The sequence below is a fragment of the Peromyscus leucopus genome, chromosome 11 (genome assembly GCF_004664715.2).
Source record: "Peromyscus leucopus breed LL Stock chromosome 11, UCI_PerLeu_2.1, whole genome shotgun sequence".
In the NCBI taxonomy this organism is placed as follows: Eukaryota; Metazoa; Chordata; class Mammalia; order Rodentia; family Cricetidae; genus Peromyscus; species Peromyscus leucopus.
The window spans coordinates 7,914,243-7,938,587 of NC_051072.1; the positions used below are offsets into that span (position 1 = coordinate 7,914,243).

Below are 24,345 nucleotides of genomic sequence, written 5' to 3' on the forward strand. Positions count from 1 at the left end.
CATGTAGTTGCCATGCAATTAATGAAAATGTTTGTCTGTACTGTCCCAAAACAAATAAGAAAAATGAGACAATAAATACATTACCCTGAATTTCTAATTGCTGGGGCCTCAAATGTAGCTTAGGCCTGCCTCATCCCCAGACTCATAAATGGTCCACCCTGTGGATTCACGCAGGACACCTGATCCTGCTACACACTGCCTGGCCACACAGGCTTTCCTTTGCAATCTTGTTGGAAAAATCAATTACCCCATGTGCTGTCTAGTTTTATGTCAACCTGACACAAGCTGGAGTCATTCTGGAAAAGGAAGCCTCCAATGAGGAAATGCTCCCACTAGGTTGACCTGTGGCATTTTCTTGATGATTGATGTGGGAGGGCCCACCTCACTGTGGGTGGTAACACCTCTACATTGGTGGCCCAGGTTCTAAGAAAGCAGGCTGAACAAGTCTTGAAGAGCAAGCCAAGAAGCAGAACTTCCTTCATGGTCTCTGCACCAAGTTTCTGCCTCCAAGTTCCTGCCCTGATTTCCCTGAAGGATGATCTACAAAGCGTAAAATGAGATAAACCCTTTCCCCAGCCCCCAACAAATACCTAAATACATACAGGCGTGCATGCATGCATACATATATATAGATGTGTGTGTGCGTGTGCCCTGAGAAAATCCCCAATGTTATATAAGTGGTGCTTATTCACCACTGTCTCTAAACCAAGCTCTGTATAGGAACTGAACCCACCTGAGCTCAAGAACAGTCACATAGTGAGTTACTGTCAACTATATCCTAAATAAATCTGCATTACACACACTCTTATGTTAGCAGCACTCGGGGACTTACTCTTAGAGTATGTATTAGGCTACTAATTGAAACTTCACAGCATTATGGCTTCACTTCCTCTCAGGTTAACCCCGACAACGCAGCTTTATTCCATCACTTGGAGACCCACAGTTCCATTCATATTGTTGCTCTGCCACCCCTCCAGCATCATCCTTATCTGTATGGATGACTCGGTACACTTCATTTCCAGCTTACGGAGAAAAAAGGGCAGAACCTAGCAAAGCATCTTATCCCAGGGTTAATCTGCAATTAACTATACCACCCTCTGTGTACACCATTGGCGAAATTCATTCACACCATTACAATCTGTGGTTGTGAAGGCTGGGGAAACAGGGCCTAGCTGGGACCAACTATGCAGCGGTATTAGGGAACTTGAGCAAGAAATTACCTCAGGTTTCTATCTATTGTCTCCTTTAAAATGTTACTGAACTTCTCTGAGTCTATGAAACAGCAGTAATTCTACACCTTACAATGGAGAACCAAAAAACTCAGTAAACAAACTTATGGAAGTGAATGCAGGAAGAACACAGCAAAGTCTACTCTGGAGATGAGCAGTGAAAACCAGGCCACCATGTGCCTCTGCAACATGCAAGTTGAGGAATAAACTGGATCTCAGTTGTGATCCAGTCTTGATGTCTCTAGGTAAAGCCACATAAGCCAACCCAGTAGGGCCATATCTGGTCCTGGGATTAATCCCAGCAAGAAAGCCTCCACAGAAGCCAAATAGGCAAATATATAAATTAAGTTTTATAAAATTATGTGGACAGAAGTGAGACACTAGGTTACACTGTAAGTCCAAAATCAGAACAAAGCCTCTCCTGGTGGATGAAAAGAATAGCTAATAAAAAAAATAAAAGTAAAAAAAAAAAAAAGAGGTAGTGTTGGTATTTGAGAGGTTAGTCAACACCAAAACTATTGTCTCCTACCCCAGTGGTAAGAAGCAGAAGAAAAGGAGGGGGAGGAAGAGAAGGAAGAAGAAAGAAGCAAGGAGGAAGAAGAAAAGATGACCAAAAAAGGTGTGTATATAAACCCAAGTACAAGCCGGAGGTACAAGCTACCAGTTGTGATACGGTATTGGTGAGTTAGAGACAACCGAGTTATCAGCTTAGCGGAAGGAAGGAAGTACAACATGGTAGAACACCAGGTACTGAGCTAGACACCTGACACACACTGAATGAAAACACAGCAAGAAGAGGTCTAACATAGTACACGGATTCAGTGGGGTGTAAACTAAAAACACACCACCTGAAATACACTACAAAGGTACAGATTTCAGTACATGTCAGAGATGTCAAGAGACTTAGTACTTCTGTGGGGAGGACACTAGAAGACATGGAGGAACAAAATTCACACCAGAGAGTTCCTTTCTCTATTTAAATGATAATGAAATTGTATCCTGAGGAACATATAATTCAATTCTGTACCCAAAGTTTAAAAATAAACCAGACTGGCAGGTCATTTAGCAAAAGGTCCCGACAACTGCAGCACACTGGTATCCGTAAGTCACTGCATCAGAATTCTGTGCTAGCTAGGACCTTGGCCTTGGCATGGTACTCTTTACAGTGAAGAAGACTTTATACTTTAACCTACTGCTAGGAAGCCTACTATGGAATAAATGGGTGCTTTCACTGGCTTATTGAGCCCTCACAACTTGTGAGATAAGAAGATTAAAAGAACAACCCAAAACACTTTACAGGTTAAAAATTCTATCACCTTTCCAAAGTCACAAAAGTAGCTCAACGGATACTGAGCTTAGCTTCCCTGACGATGTATCATTAGAGCCTTCTCCTGAGGGACCTAAACTAAAGCTGCATACATTTAACTGTGAGGCAGTCCTACAAGCTACATAAAAGCTGGCCCTCTTCATTCTTACTTAGAAATTAAAAACCTACAAGCCCTTCACATGTTCTCTCCTTTCCTGCATTTCATCGACATGCCCAGAGACTGACTACTTCCTAAGCCAAACACATTTATGAGTGACCTTCAGTTTTGCTCCCATGTAAGCCTTAAAGTCCCTGACTCAGGTCCCCGTGACATGGTGTGGTGAGTTACTCTGAAATTCCCACTAATTTTGGAGCAGGCAAATCACTTACGTTTCCCACATTATGCTGACAGCCAGAAAGCATTTGAAAGCTGAGGCAATAAAGCAACTGTGAGGCAGTAATGTAGGTCCTGGAGCCCAACAAACACGTCCCCACTTAAAAGCTTAAAACCCTGCTCAAAAATGACATCTGAAGACGAACATGATTCTGACTTTATTAGATCAGAACAAATGACGTAGCAGCAAAAGACCCATTCGCAATCTGGCTTCGCTGGTCCTCAGACATGGAGGGAAGTGCAGTGAGATACATCTCTCAATCACAGCCTCTCAGAATCGCACTTGGGCCCTAAAGTGCATCTGCTTAGTGGCATTGTTCTTCATTCCCGTCTTCAGCATCCATTTCGACTTCATCCTTTGGACATACTGCATGTCCCGCTCACGCATGAGAGCTGCTCCTGTGGTGGGAGGATAAGAGATGAGGCAAGGGTCTCATACATGTTGTCAGAGGAAGTCAAATCTTTGTAGAGAACTTCCAAAGTTGGCTTAGGTTAAGTGGGGTTCTCATAAAGACAGATGCCAATGTGGGGGTTCTAAGCAATGGCCCTCAGGTCTACGAGCATCCCAGAACTGTGCATCAGAACTTTGTAAACAGTGGTGTTTGCAGTGTTTTTAGACACCAGAGCTTTGCAGGGCAGCAGAAAGCCTGACTTCTCTTCACCACCTCCACTTGGACTGTTATTTCCCAGAAGAGCAAGAAGACAACTCTGTACAGCACATTATGAGAGTTAAGTAATAGCACACTGTGGTTTCAAAGCTTAATAACTTCAGCTGTCAGCTGTACTCATTTCAATCTACTTCTATTGGGAAAAACGGCCCAAGAGGGACGATGACAAACCTGTAGTATGTGCACTATGTCACACATGCATTATGACAGTCACGTCTCTCAACTCCAACGTGGGTCCTACTAATTATACCCTTTGTATAAACAAACAGAAACTGAAATTTAACACTGTTCATGGTATAAAAGTGTATAACAGGTGACTACACGTTAGACTCCACAGCTCAAGCATTAACCACTAAGACACTATTTCATTTCCGTGTCACCTCCAGGTAAGTTCCGCTTGTAATGATTTCTAAGTAAAAACACGATGTATAACAAGTGTTTTCCTTACCAAGCCAGGAAAACTAAGTATTTAAGAACACGTCTTGGACTTACTGCCCTAAGTATCATGTGGTAATGGAAGCCCCAGAGCTAAAAAGTCAACCTCCCTTGGAGAAGACCCAGTACAACACACGTGATAACAAGCGCCCCAAGCCCATGAAACCCACAGATGTAAGTAAACATCCATGTACCTGTGCTGCCTGTCCACCCCAGGGCTCGGTATTGCTGCAGCACCCTGCCCACAGCCTTCTGGTTTCTAGCAACCGTCACAGCTCTTGGCAAGCCAAATCGTTGTTTGTAGTATCTCATCAGGGAGCGATGACCCACTCTGGCACCTGTTTTTCAAAAGAGCAACATTCAAATACTGAATCGGACAGTTCTTTCAAGTCAGAGCTGTAAGCCAAAGGCTTCCCATAAGACCTTCAAGGGCATCAAAGCTTTAGGAAACCGAGTAGGAAAACAGATGTAATCAGGACAGTGTTTCTCTACTAGAGAAAATAGACCAACATTAAAAAAAATAGAGAGAGATGGAGACTAAAAATTCCTAAGGGAAAGAAGATCAAGCAGGGAATAGCCCTGACATTAGGTCTATAAGCCATCATCAGAGCTGGACAAAAATGAAACCATCTTCTCTCTGGTTCAGTTTTCTATTCCAGGGGTCCTCCAACAGGAGAGAATTTTACCCCAAGGGACATCTGATACTCGCTGTAGAGATCTTTATTGTTACAGCCGTACAGCTGGAGTGCTACTGACATCTAGTGGCTGAGGGGCAGAGACGCTATTGAACACATTAAAATTCATGGGCACACCACCAACACAGCACAGTCATCTAGCCATATTGACAAACTGAGATGCTCCTTCCTAAATGATGGAAACAACTTGATTACCTCAAAAATGATTAAGCCAAATTCTCTTCAAAGCCTGTGATTATTTAAAGAAATCAAGTGAAACAGTATAAATCAATCAAGCTTTGAGAAATGAATTCTTAATTTTAATTTCCAAAGTATTTTGATATCATTACAATACATATATATTTACCATTGCACAGACCTCCCATCAACATGGGGCGATATTTTGTTTGTGCTTTAATAAAGCTTGCCTTTGTTTGTGTGTGGAGCTATCCACTAGAGGCCAAGCAGGGGTGGCACACACCTTTAATCCCATGTCTTGGGAGGAAGAAACAGGAAGTGATATGGCTGGGCAGAGAGAGGAAGTGATAAGGTAAGGTGGAGACAGGAGCTTGGCCCTTTTAGACTGAGGATTCGGCAGAGGTAAGTCTCTCTAGTGGCCGATTCCTTTACTAATCTTTCAGCATTTACCCTGTATCTGGCTCTGGGTTTTTACTATTAAGACCAATTAGGATTCGTCTTAATACAAATATATTCAGCAAAAAGAAAAGAGGGCCAGTGAGCTGGTTCAGCAGGTACAGGTGCATGCTGTGCTGACCCAGCAGCCTGAGTTCAATCCCCAGAAACCACATTGAAGTGGATATAGAAAAACCAACCCAACGAGTTGTCCTCTGGCCTTCCCATATGCACCATGGCACATGCACACACACACGTCCCCACCCACACACAATAATAAACAAAATTTTAAAACAAAGAAAAGAGAACATACATGTCAAATTAGGAAACTAAGGGAGAAAGGTATTGGCCATGTAAAGTCTGGAACTTCTATAATTACACTGATAAATTCCCAACGTAAGTTAAAGTTATTGACTAGAGGAACAATTTGAAGTTCCTATTTAAGAGTGAGGTACGTCTGATATGATCAAGAATTAACAAATTCCTTCTTGAGGTCCACATCTATCTCACCAGTCTGTAAGTTTTCATGGAACACAGTCCCATTCATCCACGCCTCTAGCAGCCTTTGTGCTATAAAGCAGACCTGAACAACTACTAGAGACAGAATGGCACACAAAGCCTAAACTATTGCTTTCTGACCATTAATAGGGAAATTAACCAACTCATATTGCTTCAGAGCAGAGAAACTAAGAAATAAGGTAAGCTTCAGAGATGGCTAACTCTAGGCGCCATCAGAGGAATGATTTTCAAAAGGTGATCACCCTAACTACCATGAAAGACTGATCCCTAGGCCAGTGGCATCCACATCACCTGTGGATTTACTAATAAAAGCAAGCTCTGTTTTTAGAAGAATATTAATTAGGACATAAGCAGTCAAATAACTTTCCAAACCGAAACATAGGCTATTTAACATATATACAGGCATGAAATAGCCATTCCCACTGAAAATAAACTTACACGGATGGGTAAAATCCTGTGTGCAGCTCCTAGCATAGTTTCAATTCACATAAATAAAACCACTGACAAATAAACAAGCATGAAGAGTCTATCACATAAGCTTTAGAAGGCTATAGATCTGCTGTTTGAATCTATGTCTGGACTAACATGAAAAGAAAACATGTCAAGTTATTTTGAGTCCCTGTACCTGGCATTAATACTTGGACACTATTTCCTGCCACCCAGAGGTGATGTTTGTGATCAGACCAGGTGATGACACACACACACACACAAAAAAAAAAGATCCTTCCAATCTAATCTCATGTCTGCAGACACCAGGATGAATGGATAGAAGGTATCTCTCTGAAACCAGCCGCTTGATGCTTTAGGCATTCTTATGGCAAGACCTTGGTTTGCACCTGTGCATCCTCCACTCAGAAAAACATCACTGAATGGCCATGTGAGGTGAATCTAATGGGAAAAGACTCACAGCTAAATGAATGTCCTCTCAGAAAAATCTCAGCACTGTTTACTGGGATTTCGAAATTACAATGCTAGGTCAGGTGATCCAGATTTGCAAGGATGTTTACTCCTAAATGAGTAAATACTAAAATGGTAATTAGTATAACGTAAATAAATACGCATATTTGTAAGCAACATCTGCAAATACGTCTCACAGCTCCTGAGAGCTGGCAGAAGAGAAGTGAGCCACTCTTGCCGTCAGTTACAGGGAGAACTAGGCATTAACACCACATAAAGTGCTAAGAGCTACTCAACCTGAAGGCCCTTGGAAGAACAGATTAGCTTCAGAACACCTTGACTGCCCAATAACAACTGTAATCTGCTTATGAAACTTCTGTCCATTTGCTTTCATCAGGTAACTGCTTATGAAACTGTCCATTCCTGCTGAACAGCCAATGCCACTGATATTAAGATACTGGAGTATCTCCAACTCTAATTTCCTAAAATTAATTGTGCATTTCTCATGGATACAACACCAGTTTCATCTGGTCCGTTGGCAAATAGATCAATGTATCTTTCACACCAATTTCCTCCATATGAACTGAAGAGTAATGAAGGAAATGCAAGGGAACTGAGCCAAGCCACAACCTTCCAGAAAAAAGCTCAGAGCGCCCTCTACTGGGTATTTTTTTCATTGTCTTTGGAACCATCTATCTAGCTGCTGATTTTACTCCCTAACAATCTGAGTATCTCTCTACACTTCAGGTACAATTGACACTTTGGAAGCCAGTTGAAAGCAACTCTTAGGTGTATGATCCTTCCCATGGCTTTACACTAACACCCATGCTAATCCAGAAACACAAGTGAGCACATCCAGAGATTTCTGAGGTCATTTGTCCAGAAGTGAGTAGCTGATCCACATGCTGCCACTACCCTTTTATATAATGCTTGTTCAGAGATCTCTATTTTCTGAGTTCTTACAAACCTGTAAAGCAAAAATCAAGTATGACTTGAAGTTCCTGCAAGCCTCCTCTGCTCACTTTTTCCTTCCCTTTCCTCTCACTGTTTTCCTACTATCGGCCCAAGGGACCAAGCTTGCCTTCCCTTTGAAAGTCACTTCCATCCTGAGTCAACAAATATTTACCATTTTTATGTGTCCTTTTGAGTCCCCGTACTAAGATGAAAGAGGAAGGGCAGTCTGTTCTCCCAAGTAGTGGGAGATCACTTCCATCTACTGTTTGATAGCCTTGTCTGTAGGTACAGTGATGGAGGACAATTATTTCAAAGGAGCCAACAGGGAGGATTTTAGTGTTCCCAACACAAAGAATAATTATGTATGAGAAGATAAATATTCTAGTCACCTTGGCAGAATCATTATACAGTATATGCACGTACTGAAATGCCACATTGTATCTCACAGATAGGTAAAATGGATATGCATTCACTTAAACTACATGCACGTTTTTCAAAGGGAAAGAGGGCGGAGAGACAGGCAAGACAACAATTACAAAGGGGGAAAGGGAACTACCAGACAGACACACAGGTACTCTGGAGCAGGAGAGGGTCGGGGTAATCTCCCTGGGGAAACAAGATGAGTCTTATGGGGGAGTAGAGTACCAGAGGCAGCACTCAGACACCCAGAGGAAATGAGTGTGTGGCAAGGAGGACCACAAGACGCTCTCACATACCATGAAGGCAGCGGCTCCCAGTGAGGAACCACAGAGGGTAAAGAAAATACACTCATAGTTTAGAAAGAAGGTGCTGGTGGTTGTAGAGAAACCAGATAGATGATGGTCAGAAGAAATGACCATACAGACAAATGCCTCAGAAGAAAAATATTCAAAAGACATTTAGGAATTGCTCAATTATGTGAATGGGAGAAGTAGTTTCCTAAACAGACACCCATTTGGGGCTTCACCGTGTTTCCCACCTAATTAAATATCCCTCACCAATTTTCAAAAATGTCAAGTCCAGATGAAAACTTCTCCCAAATAGAGCATGATTCCCAAATAGGATATGCCTGTTACTAATGTTTGTGCAATATAATGTGCTAAAGTAGAAAAAAAAATGAAGTAAACATTATAGTGTTCCACATGTCCGACACTACTTTGTCAGAATCACCTTAAGCAGAACAGGGACAGTATTCATGTAAACATCTGCATCGCTCCTGGTACTTGTAAGGACACTGGCTCCAGAATTCACTCTCAGATACCCACATTCTCCTATACGCTGTATTGTTGTGGACTGCTCTCAATTCTAGCATTTAATAAATATAGTTATACTATACTGTTTCTAGAATAACCAGGACATGACAACATTATTTCTCCAAACACCTTCAATTCTCAATTGGCTAATTCTGCAGGTACAGAAACCATGGACACAGAGGACTGGCAGAATTTCTCATTCCATAAAAGCTAAAGGATGTTTTTGTGATTATATTCACCCTTTTACTGCTGCATTTTTTTTTTATTAATTAAATTTTTTCATTTATCTTACATTCCGACTGTGGTTTCCCCTCCCGTTTCCTCTGCTCCCCCACCTCCATTCCTCCTCCAGCTCTCTGGTCAGAAATGGGCAGTCCTCCCATGGACATCAACGAAGCATGGCACACCAAGTTGAGGCAGGACCAAGCTCCTCCCCCTGCATCAAGGCTGGGCGAGGCAGGACAGCATGGGGAACAGGTTCCCAAAAGCCAGCTCAGGCGCCAGGGACAGGCCCTGATCCCACTGCTGGAGCCCCACAAGCTATACACAACTGTCACACGCGTGCCGAGGGCCTAGGTGGTCCCATGCAGGCTCCCTGGCAGTCCGGAGTCCATGAGCTCCTACGAGCCCCAACCACTGTATACTGTATAGGCTACAATACATTACAATAAAACTTCCGTACCATCTAAGAATTTCATCCTCAAGGCTTTCTCTCTGCTCTAGGCATTCAAGATTATTCTGAGTTAATAACAGCTCTCTGTACTACACAGTGATATTAGATGTGTTTTGCAGCTTTAGACACAGCAAATTAGGAAAGCAAGACTTTCAACACATGTAATGCTTCATCAGACACCTTCACTGGCAAGGAGGGTGCCATACTGCTGTACTATTACTTGCAAAACTCCCCACACAGTGTATGAAGTGGAGAAAGGCTTGGTGTGAGGTCCTGGATAAGCTGCTTGAACATGCCAGCTTCATATGCCAGACGAAAGGAAGAGAATCTAATTCACGGGCTGCCGCAAAGCCTGAATGTGCTATGTATGCAGTAAACACCAGGCATCTGTTAGTATTTACTGTCATCTCTGTATTCCCTTCTTGTCCCGTGCCCTCTGTAGCTCCCTCCAGTCTCACCAATTAGCTGCACATTCTTCCTTCCTATACAGGAAATAACAGTGGGTGCTTCTCAGATTCATGACTTCTTCATCTTCTCTATCCTGGGATAAATTCCTACAATGAGTCCTATTTTCCAAGGGAGAAGGCAGAATCCATCCTCCATGCCTCTTCTCCAACTACTGGAGACAGGCAACCCAGGTATTGTAACTCAAATATCAACATGACAAACTACTCTGGAAGCCTGCTACTGTGTGAATATGAGAGACTTCCAGTACGTTCAAGTTGATCCCCAAGTGAAGAAACCGGAAACTTAAAGTGGTCGGACCTAGTTGATAGAAGCAGATCACCGGAGATAGCTCCCTGGGGGCTATTTTATCCCTACTCCTTTTGCCTCCTTATCTGCCATGAGGTACAGTTTCCTCTACCGCACGGTCCCACAGCCATTATATTTTACCAAAATGCACTTGGCGAAATGACCATGGTCTGAATCTTCTGAATCCATGAACCAAGATAAATCCTTTGTTTAAGCCGGAGTTTTGGTCACAGCCATGCAAGGTAAATAACAGGAGCCTGAGCTGTGCACGGACACGGACACCAGAGGAATCCGTTCAAAGAGAGAACTATCAGGAAGAGGCGAGAGGATGCCTAGGGAGATGGCTCAGCTGGGAAAGTGCTTGCCATGCAAGCACTAGAACCTGACTTCAGACACCCAGAACCCTGGTAAAAAGCTGATGTTGGCACACATCTGTAACCCAGAGTTGGAGGGGTGGATCCCCGCAACTCACTGGCCAGTCTAGCCAGATTGGTGAGCTATAGGTTCAGCGAGAAACTACCAAACAGTGAGGAGGAGAGCAGCTCAGGAAGATACCCAACACTGACCCCTACACGTGTATGTCTACACAGATAGACCAGACACAAGGAAAAAGGCATACATACATATACACAGAAGGGAGAGAGGGAGAGAATGAGGGATCTATCAGTCTTCACTTAAAAAATATTAAGGAAATACCTAGTCAAAATATCCTAAACCTGAAAAGAAACAAGGAAAAACAATAACCCCGTTTTAATGAATCAGCTACTTTTAAAGTTTACAGGTGTTTTTTTTTTTTTTTTTTTGGTTTTTCAGACAGGGTTTCTCTGTGTACCTTTGCGCCTTTCCTGGAACTCACTCTGCAGCCCAGGTTGGCCTTGAACTCATAGAGATCTGCGTGCCTCTGCCTCCCGAGTGCTGGGATTAAAGGCATGCACCACTACCACCCGGCTAAAGTTTACAGTTTTAAAGAGAACATAAAAATTACTAAGGTTCATGTTCTTTTCCCTCGGTTCAACAGGTAACTGAAGAAGACGTGTTTCTTCCACCACACACTGGCATTAAGCTATCTCTTTTTGACAAATACACTTACCAGAAGGAAGTATCAGCTCCATGGTTTCATCATCACATTCCAAGATCTTTTCGGAGAATAACGCCTCAATCTCACTAGGGTCCTGCCCCTCCTTGTAATCTGGGTAGCTACTCCTGTAACAGTAAAATAGCACTGCTAAATAGACTTATCTGAATAGACAGACTGCATTCACAAATGTGGCAAGACTACCACCAGCTTCCAGGGAATGCCCACTAACAGGACTGACCGATAAAACTACTGTTGGAATTTCTCTGCAACAAATGTGACCAAATGACCTAAGAGGATGTTTTCCTCTCTCTAGAAAGGCTACCAAATGCAGAAGACATGAACACAGAGCTGGACATGCATGAAGTTACAGCCCAATCAGTCACAACAGAAACACATCTAGAAGACTGTAGCCCAAGAGAATTCTGTGATGACAGAGAAGACACATGTCTATGTGTCTCACATACTAGCTTTAGATGTACAGGCTTTCAAGTACTGAACTTTTTCAAATGCAGATAGTGTGACTAAAGCACTGAATTTTTAATATCTGTTATTTCATTTAAGTACTGAATTTTTAATGTCTTTTATTTTATTTAAAGTAGCCATAAGGATATACCTAGTAATTATCACACTGGACAGTGTAGTTCTAGAAGAATCTGTTTCTAAATATATCCAAAATTCCATATTTAAATTGAAATAGAGAAAAATAACTAGACCATGATGGGGAGATGGCTCAGTGGGGAAAAAACCTGCCATGCAACCAGACCCAAGTTCAGTTTTCTACACCCACATAAAAGCAAAGCACAGGAATGTCTGCCTATACCCACAACATATTATCAACTTTTGTTTTATAAAGTGAATAAATCATTTAATATTCATTTCATAAAGGCTCATACCACTAATCATTTTTGAAGCTAAAAAAGTACATCAAGTCCACAAAACACCATTCAGACAAAGAAAATGCTCTTCTGTACTGAGATGGTTGTTCTTGTTAGTACTACGGAACAAACTAAGGACTGTAAACAAGCTAGCCAAGTGCTTTCCTCCTGAGCCATGTCCAGCCAGAAAACTCTTGAACCATTTACACCAGTAATCAACTTTGATTCCTAGCAACAGTCTGAGCAGCACACTGGCAAACAGTAACAGAAGGAGCTATCCATCCTATCAAGGAGACAATAAGCAATAATATACATCGAGTGAAATGGTAGTAAGGGATATGAGGATAGTAAGTGATAAAAATGATTAGGTAAACATGCTTTTTTATGAAAGATAATCATAGACAGTCATAATGGCAAGGTCAAATTGGAGTCCTTCAGGAAATGAGGACACAAGTCATTGGACTCTCTGAGCTAAAGCTAAGTGCAAAAACTCTGAGATCCACATACTTGATATCTACTAGGAGGAAAAAAACAAAACAAAAAAATCATAGCTAGAGTCAGATCACTAGGACATTGTAAGCCACTAAATTCTGGCTGTTACTTTGAGGAAGAAGGAAAGCCCTTAGAATATTCTGAGCAGTATTTAATCTGACTTCATGTTATAAAAGGATCCTTCAAGGTAGCTTTGAGAATATAACACAGGAGGTGGTGAGGATGAAAAGTTAGATGTGGCAGGCAACAAAAATCAATGATAGTGGATGGTAACCTAGAATGAGGAAGTGAAAAACAGTCACACTGTCATACTGAAGATAACTTCAAGGTAGACAAAACAGGATCTGATTAAAGAATCAATGCAAGCATAAAATAAAACACCAAGGATGACTGAAAACGTATTGGCTTGTACACTGGAAAGGACAGAATTACCGTTTCTGTAAGGTGGAGTAGGTAAGTTGTATAGCAGAATGTAATACGAATGGTAAAGAGAGTGTCTACATTTGAAGCTGAGGCAGTTGCATTAGATATATAAATTGGTAGTCATAGCCTATAGGAGGCAGGGAAATCTATGAGCCTGAGTAGGAACCTAAATACACAAGGAGCAGATACAGATAATCAGAACATCTGTACTTCAATCTTTCAAGCCAGTTACCAAGTTGATCTACCTCCGGTATTTGCTTAGCCTACTCCCAATTAGACAATCAGTCTAAAGGTCAAACACACTGTTGTCTGGTAGGAAACTAGAGAGGGATAAACATTTTCTATTGCTTAGGGAGGATGCTTTCCATCTCTAGCAGAAATGCAATCTGTCTTATAATGCTAACACCTCTAACCTTCTAATTATGCTACCCAACAGCCACCTTCAAGTGCAAACTAGAAATTCAGGAAGAGGGGGCAAAAAATTCTAAAAGATTAAAATTTTTCTGACTATCTTCATCACTTGGTCTGGGGCTGCTTGGCATGGTACTTACACATATCTGTACATACACTATAATACATCACAGAAATTTTCACAAAAGAAACTAATTATTCATGAACACCGAGCACGCTTGATGTAGAGTTGAACTATCTATGAAATAATCTCACTACCAAATGCCAGGCTTTGGCACAAAGTATCAAGCAGTTCCATTTCCTTAGTAGACAGTTTTGGATTCAGAGTCTCTCAAGGAACCCAAAATGTGAAACCTAATGTTTGTATGTCTATTCACAAGATAATTAATAAAATTAAAGTTCTGACTACTTAACCACAAAGAACAAAACCAAATCAGTCTCCCTCACTTTGGGCTCTTTCCTTTTCTAGATGTGAGCTTGTTAGCATAGATATGTGTAATATGGACTGAGAATATATCTAGCAAAGCTGAGTCTGATATCACAGCTCACTGCATGATGAGCCCATCTTCAGAAGGACAGCAGATACCGCACACTATCACTTCAGTACACACATGACCTCAAAACACTTCACAAACTCCAGTCTCACCTGAAGTCATAGAAGTCTGCAAACTCCAAAGCAGCGTCACCATCTGTGAAGAGCTTACAGTGGCTTTTGTCATTCATGTGTGCCTGCACAGCTTCTGTGGAGTAGAAGGATTTCCCTTTCTCATTGCACCACAAGCAAACCTTGCCAACACCAATTTTCTCTCCTGGTCATAAAATATAAGGGAAAAATATGAAATCAATCTTCCAAAGTCAGGTTGAATCTCATTCTCACAAACTGAAAAACATTTCTTCATCAAAAGCAGAGTGATTGTACTCACCCAAATATTTAATCAGTCCTTTCAGATCTGAAAGATATTCTATATCAGGAATAAAGAAGCTGTGGATCTTAGTCATATGAGCCACATTCTTCACAAGGGAGCTTGAGTGATGGGAACAAAATAAGCAGTCTGTTATTGGGATGGCACCCTGCGGTGGGCTCTCCCCAGCTTCTGCATCTTCTGCATCCTGGTCCTCCACTCCAGGGTTCTCACATTCCAATCCATCATCAGAATCAATATCTTCCCAATCTTCAAGTCAGAAGTTTTGAAAAACAAATTTACTTTTAAAAATATAGTAAAGGCACAATCGAAGACATCACTATGCTTCCCAACACATTATAATCCTGCCTGCCCCCTAAGTCAGATTCTTCTTCAAGACCTCAATTTTAGCTATTTATTTACCCTCAGACACGTTTGAATGATAAGAAACTTTCATCTTTCTTTTCCAGCACATGGTAAGCTCCTTGAAGTAGTCTCTAACTTCCTTCCTATGCCTCACAGTACCTAGGCCAGCACTGGACACAGAGTTAAACGGATTCCGGTCTGGTTGAACAACAGTGTCTACCATTTCCACCTCACAGGAGTACTTTACCGTATATTACAGTATGTGCAGGTGTGTTATATGAACTGCTCGAGTTTGAGTGTATGTGTCCTTCCAAGTTCAACTTAATAACCAATGTGACAGGTAGGACCTCTAGGAGCCCTCATGAATGGATTGATATCCCAAGGAAAGGACTTGAGTGAACTTGCTAACCTCCTCTTTTTTTTTATTTTGCCTTTTGCTCGTCGTCCATGAGTACACAACCTTTTCCATCATGTAAGGAAAGTCTGAGAAAAATACCCAGTCCACGGAACAGGCCCTCACCAGACAGTCAAGCTGCCAGCAGCTAGATTCATGACATCCCGACCTCCACGACTGTGGCAAAGTAAGTTCGTGTTGTTTATAAATGACCAGACGAGATATTTTGTTATAGAAGCATAAACAGAGTGAACATGAACACAACACTTTCAGTATTAACATGCTGTGGGGGTAAAGGAATAAACACTTCATAAAGAGCCTTGGCTGCTGCCTGGAGGCCCCACATTTCAGGCTTGCAGGCAGTCTGAGCCCCTCACTCAGTTTGAATCAACTAGGTTAAATGGTTTTAATCAACTAAGCTTTAAATCAACTAAGCTAAATCCAAAATCCTAAGAAGCCACTAGGATTACAAATCCTGCAGCAGTGTGCCAACGGCATGTCTTTCTCTGTGTGTGCTCACTGGTGTGAACACTCCTCATCCAATCGAAAGGGGCATATTTCACTCATTTACAAAGTACCTGTATCCTTTTATTTTTTTTTTCAGTCAATGTTCTAGGCCCTGAATCCACACAGAGAAGCAGACAGAAAGTTTCCTGTGGAGCTGCAGAGGAGTGAGCCATTTAAACCCCTTTGTCTCATCATTCCAAAATGTCCTAATGAAACCCATCATTTTATACAACCAATACATGTTATATTTGCTTCAGAACACAGAAGGAAGACTTCACAGGAATAAAAACAATTTAAAGCTCAACTTGAGCCAGGTGGTGGTGGCGGCGCACGTATTTAATCCCAGCACTTGGGAGGCAGAGGCAGGCAGATCTCTGTGAGTTCAAGACCAGCCTGGTCCACAGGGCGAGATCCAGGCCAGACACCAAAACTACAAAGAGAAACACTGTCTCAAAAAACAAAAAAAAGAAAAATAAAATAAAAAATAAAAATGGAGGCCTACAACCCATCTTCCGAAATATTTAAAAGAGATAAATCAGATTAAAAACCTTAAATCCAGGCAGGATGCCATAGGCCTGTAATCCCGCCCAGTTCCCACGAGGGCTGCGGTTCCGGGTTAGAAAGTCACGGACAGGTACCAAAACTACACAGAGAAACCTTGTCTCGAAAATAAGAAAAGAAAAGAAAAAGAAAAAGAAAAAAGTAAAGTCAAGGCCAGCCTGGGAAACAGTGAGACCCTGTCACAGAGCTTAAAAACCAAGTAGAAAGGACCGGCAGGGCTTAGGTGGGCGTGCCTCCCTGACCTGCGCGGGGCTCAGTTCAATCCCTAGAAGGGCAACACCCCTAAAACGGATGCAGCCCTCAACCTCAATCGGCAAGCTTCCAGGGACCCGGTGCGTCACCCCAACCCGGACGGGGCATTACCTTCCTCCTCCTCGTCTTCCTCGTCCTCCTCCTCACTCTCCTCCCACTGCTGCTTCGCTAACTTCTTCGCCCGCTGCTCGAACCACTGGAGCCGGGGCGGCTTCTCGGTCGGGTCTCGCTCCTGGGGGCCCCGTCTGCTCGCGCCGGCGCCCGCGCCCGCGCCCGGCGCCCTCCGGGACTCCTCCGTGGGCACCGAGGGCACTTTCTTGGGAGACGTGGACGGCTGGGCCTTGATCGCCTGCTGGATGGCCGCGTTCATGGCGTCCTTGTCCACGCCGTCCACGCCCAGCCCCTTCTCCAGGTTCTTCTCGTTGAGCATCTCCACTTGCCGGCTCACGGCCCGCACCGCCTTCTTCTCCAGCTCCACGTGCCGCCGGGACTTGAGGTGGTTCTCGTAGGCGTTGAACGTGGCGAACTTCTTACTGCACACGGTGCAGTAGGTGGCCGTGCCCTTGCTCTCCTCCTCCGCCACCGCCCGCTGCGCCCGCACCCGCTCCTGGAAGCCCTCGGCCGTCACCGGGGCCATGCTGGCCACCTTGCGCCGCAGATTGTAGCGGTGCCAGTCGGTCTTGTAGTGCGCCCGCTGCAGCTCCGCGTCCAGAAACGCCACCCTGCAGGTGATGCAGGTGTACGTCGCCATGGCGCGGGGGCCTGGAGGGAGAGACGGCCTCACGGGGAACCTACGGACCGGCGGCCGCGTCTCTCCCGGGATCCGCCGACACCGCCTCGCCTACCGCCCCGGAATGCCACACGGGCTTCCGGCTTCCGGAACCTCACGGACGGAACCTCCCGCCGGCCCAGGGAAATGCGGACAGGCGGGCCGGAAGTCCCGGCTCTTTTCTCGCGCCACGCCCCCGGAAGAGGGTGGGACTTGGTTGCTTATCCCGGGGATGCTGGGTCCGCCCTGTCAATCCGAGGTGTTTCCTGGCGGACGGACGCTGCCTCCGGGTTGTGAGTAGCGCTGGGTAGCCGCTGTGTTGTGACGTGGTTAAAAGTGACAGCTGTGGGAGAGCGGGGAGGGCGTGGGCGCCGGGGACGGCTTTGGGTTCTGGGAAGTCTCCGGAGAAGTCTCCTGCGGCGGCTCTCACTGGAGGCGGATGCCCTCAGGACTGCCTCCTGCACTTCCGGAGTGGGAGCTCAAGGGTGGCCAGAAACCGTGCAGTCCAGACCCGAGCCACAAATGTAATCCGAGCCACGTGTGGAAATGGAAATCCAAGTAACCACCCACAAAGGAAAACTATGTGAAACTCCTTTTAAATGATCGAAATACTATTTCAGCATCTAAAAGCTAAAAGAGTTTGTGAGCCGTGTTACGCTCTTTCGTTAGTACTAAATTTTGGAGATCCCGTGTGTATAACAGCAACAATTCATATCAGTTCGGTATTGCCCCATTTCATGTGCTCAGCTTGCCTATATAACCTCATATGTATGAGGCAATGTTTCATAGGAAGACAGGAATCGGAGAGGCGTTATGGATTCATCTGCACTGCCTAGCTCAACCAGATCAGAATGTTGTGGAAGCTGCCAACAGAGCTTATTCTTACTCAGGTTACATCGTGTTTTACTCAGAATCATCAAGTGGCTCTCTTGCTTTTAAATAAAATTCAAACCAAGCATTCTCAGAAGCTCTAACTCATCCCTAACTCAACCTCTGTTCTTTCCCTGTACCTTAACTCACCCTGCTTCAATCATGATAGCAATTGTTCTAACAGGTTAAGTAAGTACGTTTTTGGTATTGTGTTAGAAATCCTTTGCTATTCAGCCTGAACATTTTTCTGCCAATTTGCTCCCTTTTTAGGTCTTTGCCCAAATGCCTTTGTCTTAGGGCTTTATTGCTATTAAGAGACACCATGTCCACAGCAACTCTTATAAAGGAAAAACATTTAATTGGAGTGGCTGCATTTTCAGATGTTTAGTGTATTATGGTGCGGCGTGGTTGTGTGCAGGCAGACCTGGTGCTGGAAAAGTAGCTGAGTGTTCTACATCAGGTCATAGGAGTGACACACTTCCTCCAACAAGACCACACCTATTCCAATAAGACCACACATACTCCAACAAGGCCACACCTCCTAATAGTGCCACCTCCCATGGAGGGGGGGGGGCGTCACTTTCTTGCCTTTTTTTCCCCTAGTTTTGTTTTTTCAAGACAGGGTTTCTCTGTGCAGCCTTGGATCCTGTCCTGGAACTCGCTCAGTAGACCAGTCTAGCCTCGAACTCACAGAGAACTGCCTGCCTCTGCCTCCCAAGTGCTGGGATCAAAGGCATGCGCCACCACCGCCCTCCAAGGGACTATTTTCTTTCAAACCACCACAGCTTTTATGAGGCCTTTCTAGGCCCTTTTGTAAAAAATGGTGCTTGCACCCTATTTCTTAAGTCCTTGCTAGGCATTGCTTTCCTCTTTATCTCTGTTTAGTAATCTATTGCACTGTATTGAATTACTCTAGAATTTAGCATCATAATATCATCTCAGTTTCTCTAAGGCAAGCATCAAATGTGGCTGAGTGAGGTGGTTCTTAGTCTCTCATGAGTTCATGGTGAACCTGTGGCCAAGGCTGAAGTCACCTGAAGGTTTTCGTATTTTACCATGGCTAGAGGAGTCTCATCAGAAATGACTTGCATGGCTAATGAAAGAGATTTGGATTCTTTATCAATTGAATCTCTCCATAGAACTATTTGTCTTCACAGGGTCGCAATTAGCTTCCCTTAAAAAAAAAGAGTAGAGCCACAATGCCTCTCATGGTCTAGCCTTGACTAAGTATTTCTCCAATATGCTGAATGCAGGTCAGCTCATTTAATGTTCTTAAGGGCACTGTTGATCAGAGCATGGATAATGGGAGTAGGGACAAGGGGACTTTGTGGATTACTTTGAGAGACTGGCTACCACTAACATTTGTTGTTTCTCCCCGGCTTATCAAGGAAGTCCTGCATCTGTGGAAACCTTACAATTCTGGAAACCTTACAATTCTGGAAAGGGCCAGTCACACATCATGTTAGCCATCTTGAGTATAAATTCCATGCAAACAGGCTGCCCTTTCATTGTTGAATATCCAACACTAGAACAATACCAAGACAGAAACTATTTAGTATTCTTAAATCTACAATTTTGAAGTGCACAAGTTAAATCCAATGACTTTTGTTCCAGAAAGTTTTTATTTTGAAATTATATAAAAAATAATTGTGAAAACTGAGCTTTCTAGGCAGATCCCATTTTGAGAAATATAGCTAGTATTGGTCATCAACTGAAGTGAGCAAAATACGTGTATTTTCAAGATTCCCTGAAATGCAGAAGATAGCTATATAAGGAAAAGCATATATTAATGCTGTATTTACTTCATATCTTTTCATCTCTGCTTGCTCCTATGGTGATATTTTATTTGTGCTGAAATATGATTTTATTTTTATGTTAATAAAGTTGTGTTGCCTGGGGATTAGAGCTAAAAGCAATCCATTTAGCAGAAGTCTGGCGGTGGTAGCACATGCCCTAAATCCAATCACATGGCAGGCAGAGTCTGTGTGTTCAAGGACACAGCTAAGTGGTGACCGAACCTTTAATCTCAGTACCAACCATAGAGACCTGGAGGTCTGTACAGACAGGCAGTGACGAGGAAATCATGTGGTTGGGTTTAAAGCCAATGAGAAGGTAGAACAGAAAGGCAATAAAAAGACAGGACACAGGAAGAAGGTTTCTTTCTCAGGGGAAGGACAGCTGTGAGTGGTAAGCGTGTTTCTTATTTAATAAGACAGTTTAGACTTTTGTCTACATGCTCCTGTTTATTTTCATGATCCTTTTCAGCATCCTTGGCTTCTCAATAGACTTTACCTTTTATCTTGAAATAACATTGCTACGCCCATTAATATTATAGTGAACTTCAAAGACAAAGCTTTGTAGTTAATGTGGTTTTTCCTCTGCTAACAATGTGACCTTAGTTTACTTACCACTCCTTGTGAGGATATTCTTAATTATGCTTGCTATTATTTAGATATGGTGTGTCCCTTAAAGATTCATGTGCTAGAACACTATTCCCCAGTGTAACAGTGTTGGGAGGCAGTGGAACGTTTAAGAGGTAATTAAGTCATGGGAGCTTCACCTTCACGGGTGGATTCGTGATTGTGTCAAGTAGCTGGAACAAGATTGTTGACTACACGAGTCGCCTGGTGAAAGTTGGTCGGTCTCACGGTCACCATGTGACACCTATTGTCCACACACATCCACTTTCACTCCTTTTCTTCCACATGTGGTACAGCGTCTTAGCCAGCAGCAGCAGCTCAGGAGATGTCAGCTCCATACTCTTGGACCTCTAGAACTGAGAACTAAATATATTTCTTTATAAACTTCCCAGCCTCAGGAGTTCGGTTATAGCAAGAGGAAACAGAATAAGTTATCCATTAAATGTGGGGACTTGAAGATTAAACATGATACTGTTACCTAGTGTTTCCTGTATCTTAGATCAGGGGTTACCATATTGCTCATAAAGGAACATGAAGAAAGGTTAGGTTTTGTAGTAAATCCTGTCTAATCTATTCGGGCCTTTTGTGTTTGCTGCAATAAAATAAAAGCAACCAATCATAATATATAAGTGAAAAAGTACAACTGTATTCTAATAAAAGTTTATTTACAGATTCAAAAATTTAAATACAGGTGGACATGATGGCCTAGGCCCAAAATCTCAGCCCGTAGGAGGCTGAGGCAGGCAGATTGCCATTCACTCAAGGCCCACCTGAGCTAAAGAATGAGACTCTGTCTTAAAGAGTTAAATTATTTTTAGTATAAAGCCCATATATCAATAGGTAGCAGCCTAGATTTGCTGTATGGGTCCTAGTTGGCCAATCCTGCCTTTTAGAAACAGTTCTTATAGCATCCTGTGATGAGGTGCTATTTTTATCTTTATTTTGTCTACAGGGAAAACAGGTACAAAGTTGTTAGGTGACCTTACCAGAGTTCCGCAGCCAGTAATGTTAGAACCATTACAAATAACTAGTGTAGAACCTTACACATGGTCCACAAAGACAAGTGAAGTGATGTACATTTTCACAATATTTTCCATCCATTTATTTCACAGGCACTTATTGAACTATAAGGCCATCACAGCACTAGACCTGTAGGGTAGAATGTCCAGCCAAAGAAAACCACCCAGACCCTGAAACCAGAGCCAGTGAAAGAAACCCACCCTGACCCTGAAACCAGAGCCAGTGAAAGAAACCCACCCTGACCCTGAAACCAGAGCCAGTGAAAGAAACCCACCCTGACCCTGAAACCAGAGCCAGTGAAAGAAACACACTCTGGCCCTGAAACCAGAGCCAAATCTGCCCCTGACCAGCTGATCATGAAACCAACCAATCCCTGAGCATGAAATCTAGCCAAGCTAAGCTTGTCCAAGCTTGAGGGGATTGAAATCTGACCAACTACCTCCATGAAAATCTCCCTGGAAAAACGCTGCCCCTGGATGAGCCCTGTGCCTGTTCAGCTGGCAGCTGCCCTTCTCCACCCTGGCAGAGGCAGCCACTCTCCTGGATTCCTCCTTCCCAAATAAATCTCTTTTTGAAAGAGTTTTGGGTGAAGACCTTCTTTCACCAGAAAGGAGCAAAATCTCTGCCAGGAAACTGTCTTTGCAGGGTGGAGCAGAGAAGCAATGGACTCCTCTTCTGGGAAACGTCCTTAGGGGAGCAGTACAGAGACCAGCTGTAGGCTCTCAGAGAAGGACAGAATTGCCAGATCCTGCGGGGAGACTGTCCCCCACCAGAATCCAGCTTCAGGTATAGCCTGACTTCCCAACAAGCCAGGATACCTTTCCCTCCAGAGCTGTTAACATTTGCAGGTATAGCCTGACTTCCAACAATCAGGGTACCTTTCCCTCTGGAGCTGTAACACCTGCAAGACCCATTAAGAGAATTTCAGTTTTCTTATAAACAGGTAGTTGTAATTGCCTGTAAGATATAAAATGATAGCTTAGATAGTATGTAGGGAGAAAAAAAAATCAATGTCTTGGTTTTATGCCATGTTGATCCCACTTAAATGTGTTTCAAGAAGCTTTTTCTCAAAATATGCCCAAGTGAAAGGCTAAGAGGCTGTACCTTGAGGATAATCATAAGACTTGGACTTTGTGTCTTAGGACCATGTCAACATCGAAACCAGATATGCTGACATTTTCTGGGGAAATGGAAACAAATATCTAATCACTCCAGACAGAGACAGATGACAGACCAAAAGTACAATTCTGCCCAAGTCTAGCTTGGCAAACCAGCAAGTCTACTGGGTTTACTTATAGTGCATAGGAAGAGTTACTTACAGGAGTGTGGGTGACCCCAAAGCAGCCATGCCACCAAAAAGTCTCAGATCTGCCTGCATGATGACTTGTCCAAGCTGCATAGATAGAGTGCCCCCCCACACACACTTCAGTTAGCCTTCCTCACTGTGCCGGCTAGCACCTCATGAGACCACATACATAGTCAGGGCACAATCTGGCAGGAAGGCTTAGGAGGAAGTGGTTAAGATCTAGGGTGACAATCTGATGACCCTCCCATCCCCTCCTCTTGAGGGCTGCCTGTGAGTTTTCACAGCTGTTCTGATGACTATGATGACTGCTGGCCTTCGGAGACAGCTTTCTACAACACATTCTAACCCAAATGCTGCAGTGCAAACTGAGGGGTGGTGTGCTCTGATACAGTTCTGGGGCTTCCATGATCTGTGACAACAGCTTCTGAAGAGATCCTGGGTAACTGCCTGCCACTAATAAAGCTGGAGTGTAAACACACAACTACAATCAAAGATATTTTTCTTAAATGTGTATGTACTTCCAGTTTAGAAACAGTAGCATGCTAACATTTCTCAGAAAGGAGAAAGTTGGACTTATTTGACCAAGTACGCATATTAAATAAGTGCCTTAATTCCAGCACTCAGGAGGTTGAGTCAGTAAGACTGCCATGAGTTCAAGACCAAACTGGGCAACAAAAAAATAACCCTCCCCCAACAAGTCTCTCCATAATACCTAAATATGAGGATATTTCCTGATTATAAGACTTCTATAACAGTTTGTTTTCCCCATAGTCTATGAATGTAGACTATGTGTAGACAAAGGATTTAGTCCTTTTTGAAGTTTTTAGTGTAGTAAAAAGCAAAGTGTTTTAGAAGGAGACTGTACAAGCCCGGGTAACCTTCCACCTCAGACTTCAGGCTCCTGAGCAGTGTTTTATTGATTCTTACCAAAACACATGATCAGCATGTGCTGTTCCCACTGTATCGTTTTTTTCCTCCGCCCTTTCTTCAGGAAATGAGAAAAGTTTTTCCGTAACTCCTTTGTTATTAAAATAGCTCACATTTTAATAACTACGTTTCACTGGATCTCACAAGCCATTCTTTATCCAGTTGTTTACATAGTGAAAAAATACTGCAGTTTGTATAAGCTCTCATGGCAATGGATATGGAGTTCCCTACTACACTAGATCACTCTTAAGGTTTATTTGCTACTGTACCCTAATTTAGAAACACTGTTCCCACAGAAAGCACACATACACTTCAACATCCTACATTTGAAATCAAAGTCTGAGCGGAGTTTTCTTATTGCACTGTGTAACTTGATAAACACCGATTCGTGTACAAGTCATACTG

General features: G+C 43.2%; 1 protein-coding gene across 1 annotated transcript; it reads right to left on the reverse strand.

The window, feature by feature from the left end:
- Positions 1-3,068: 3,068 nt before the first annotated feature.
- On the reverse strand, positions 3,069-17,533 carry Znf622 (zinc finger protein 622). Its single transcript, XM_028868173.2, has 6 exons — positions 16,740-17,533; positions 14,570-14,818; positions 14,293-14,455; positions 11,458-11,570; positions 4,227-4,370; positions 3,069-3,328 (listed from the first exon to the last, which is right to left on the reverse strand). Exons 1-6 carry the CDS (start codon positions 17,377-17,379, stop codon positions 3,201-3,203), a joined length of 1,437 nt encoding a protein of 478 aa, XP_028724006.1. The 5' UTR covers positions 17,380-17,533; the 3' UTR covers positions 3,069-3,200.
- Positions 17,534-24,345: the final 6,812 nt, after the last annotated feature.

Coding starts and splice junctions, on each gene's coding strand:
- Znf622 (XM_028868173.2), bottom strand. CDS start 17,379: ATGGCGACGTACACCTGCATCACCTGCAGGGTGGCGTTTCTGGACGCG. Junction 11,571..14,292: donor GCAGACTTCTATGACTTCAG/GTGAGACTGGAG, acceptor TTACTGTTACAG/GAGTAGCTACCCAGATTACA. Junction 3,329..4,226: donor GGGGTGGACAGGCAGCACAG/GTACATGGATGT, acceptor CTCCCACCACAG/GAGCAGCTCTCATGCGTGAG.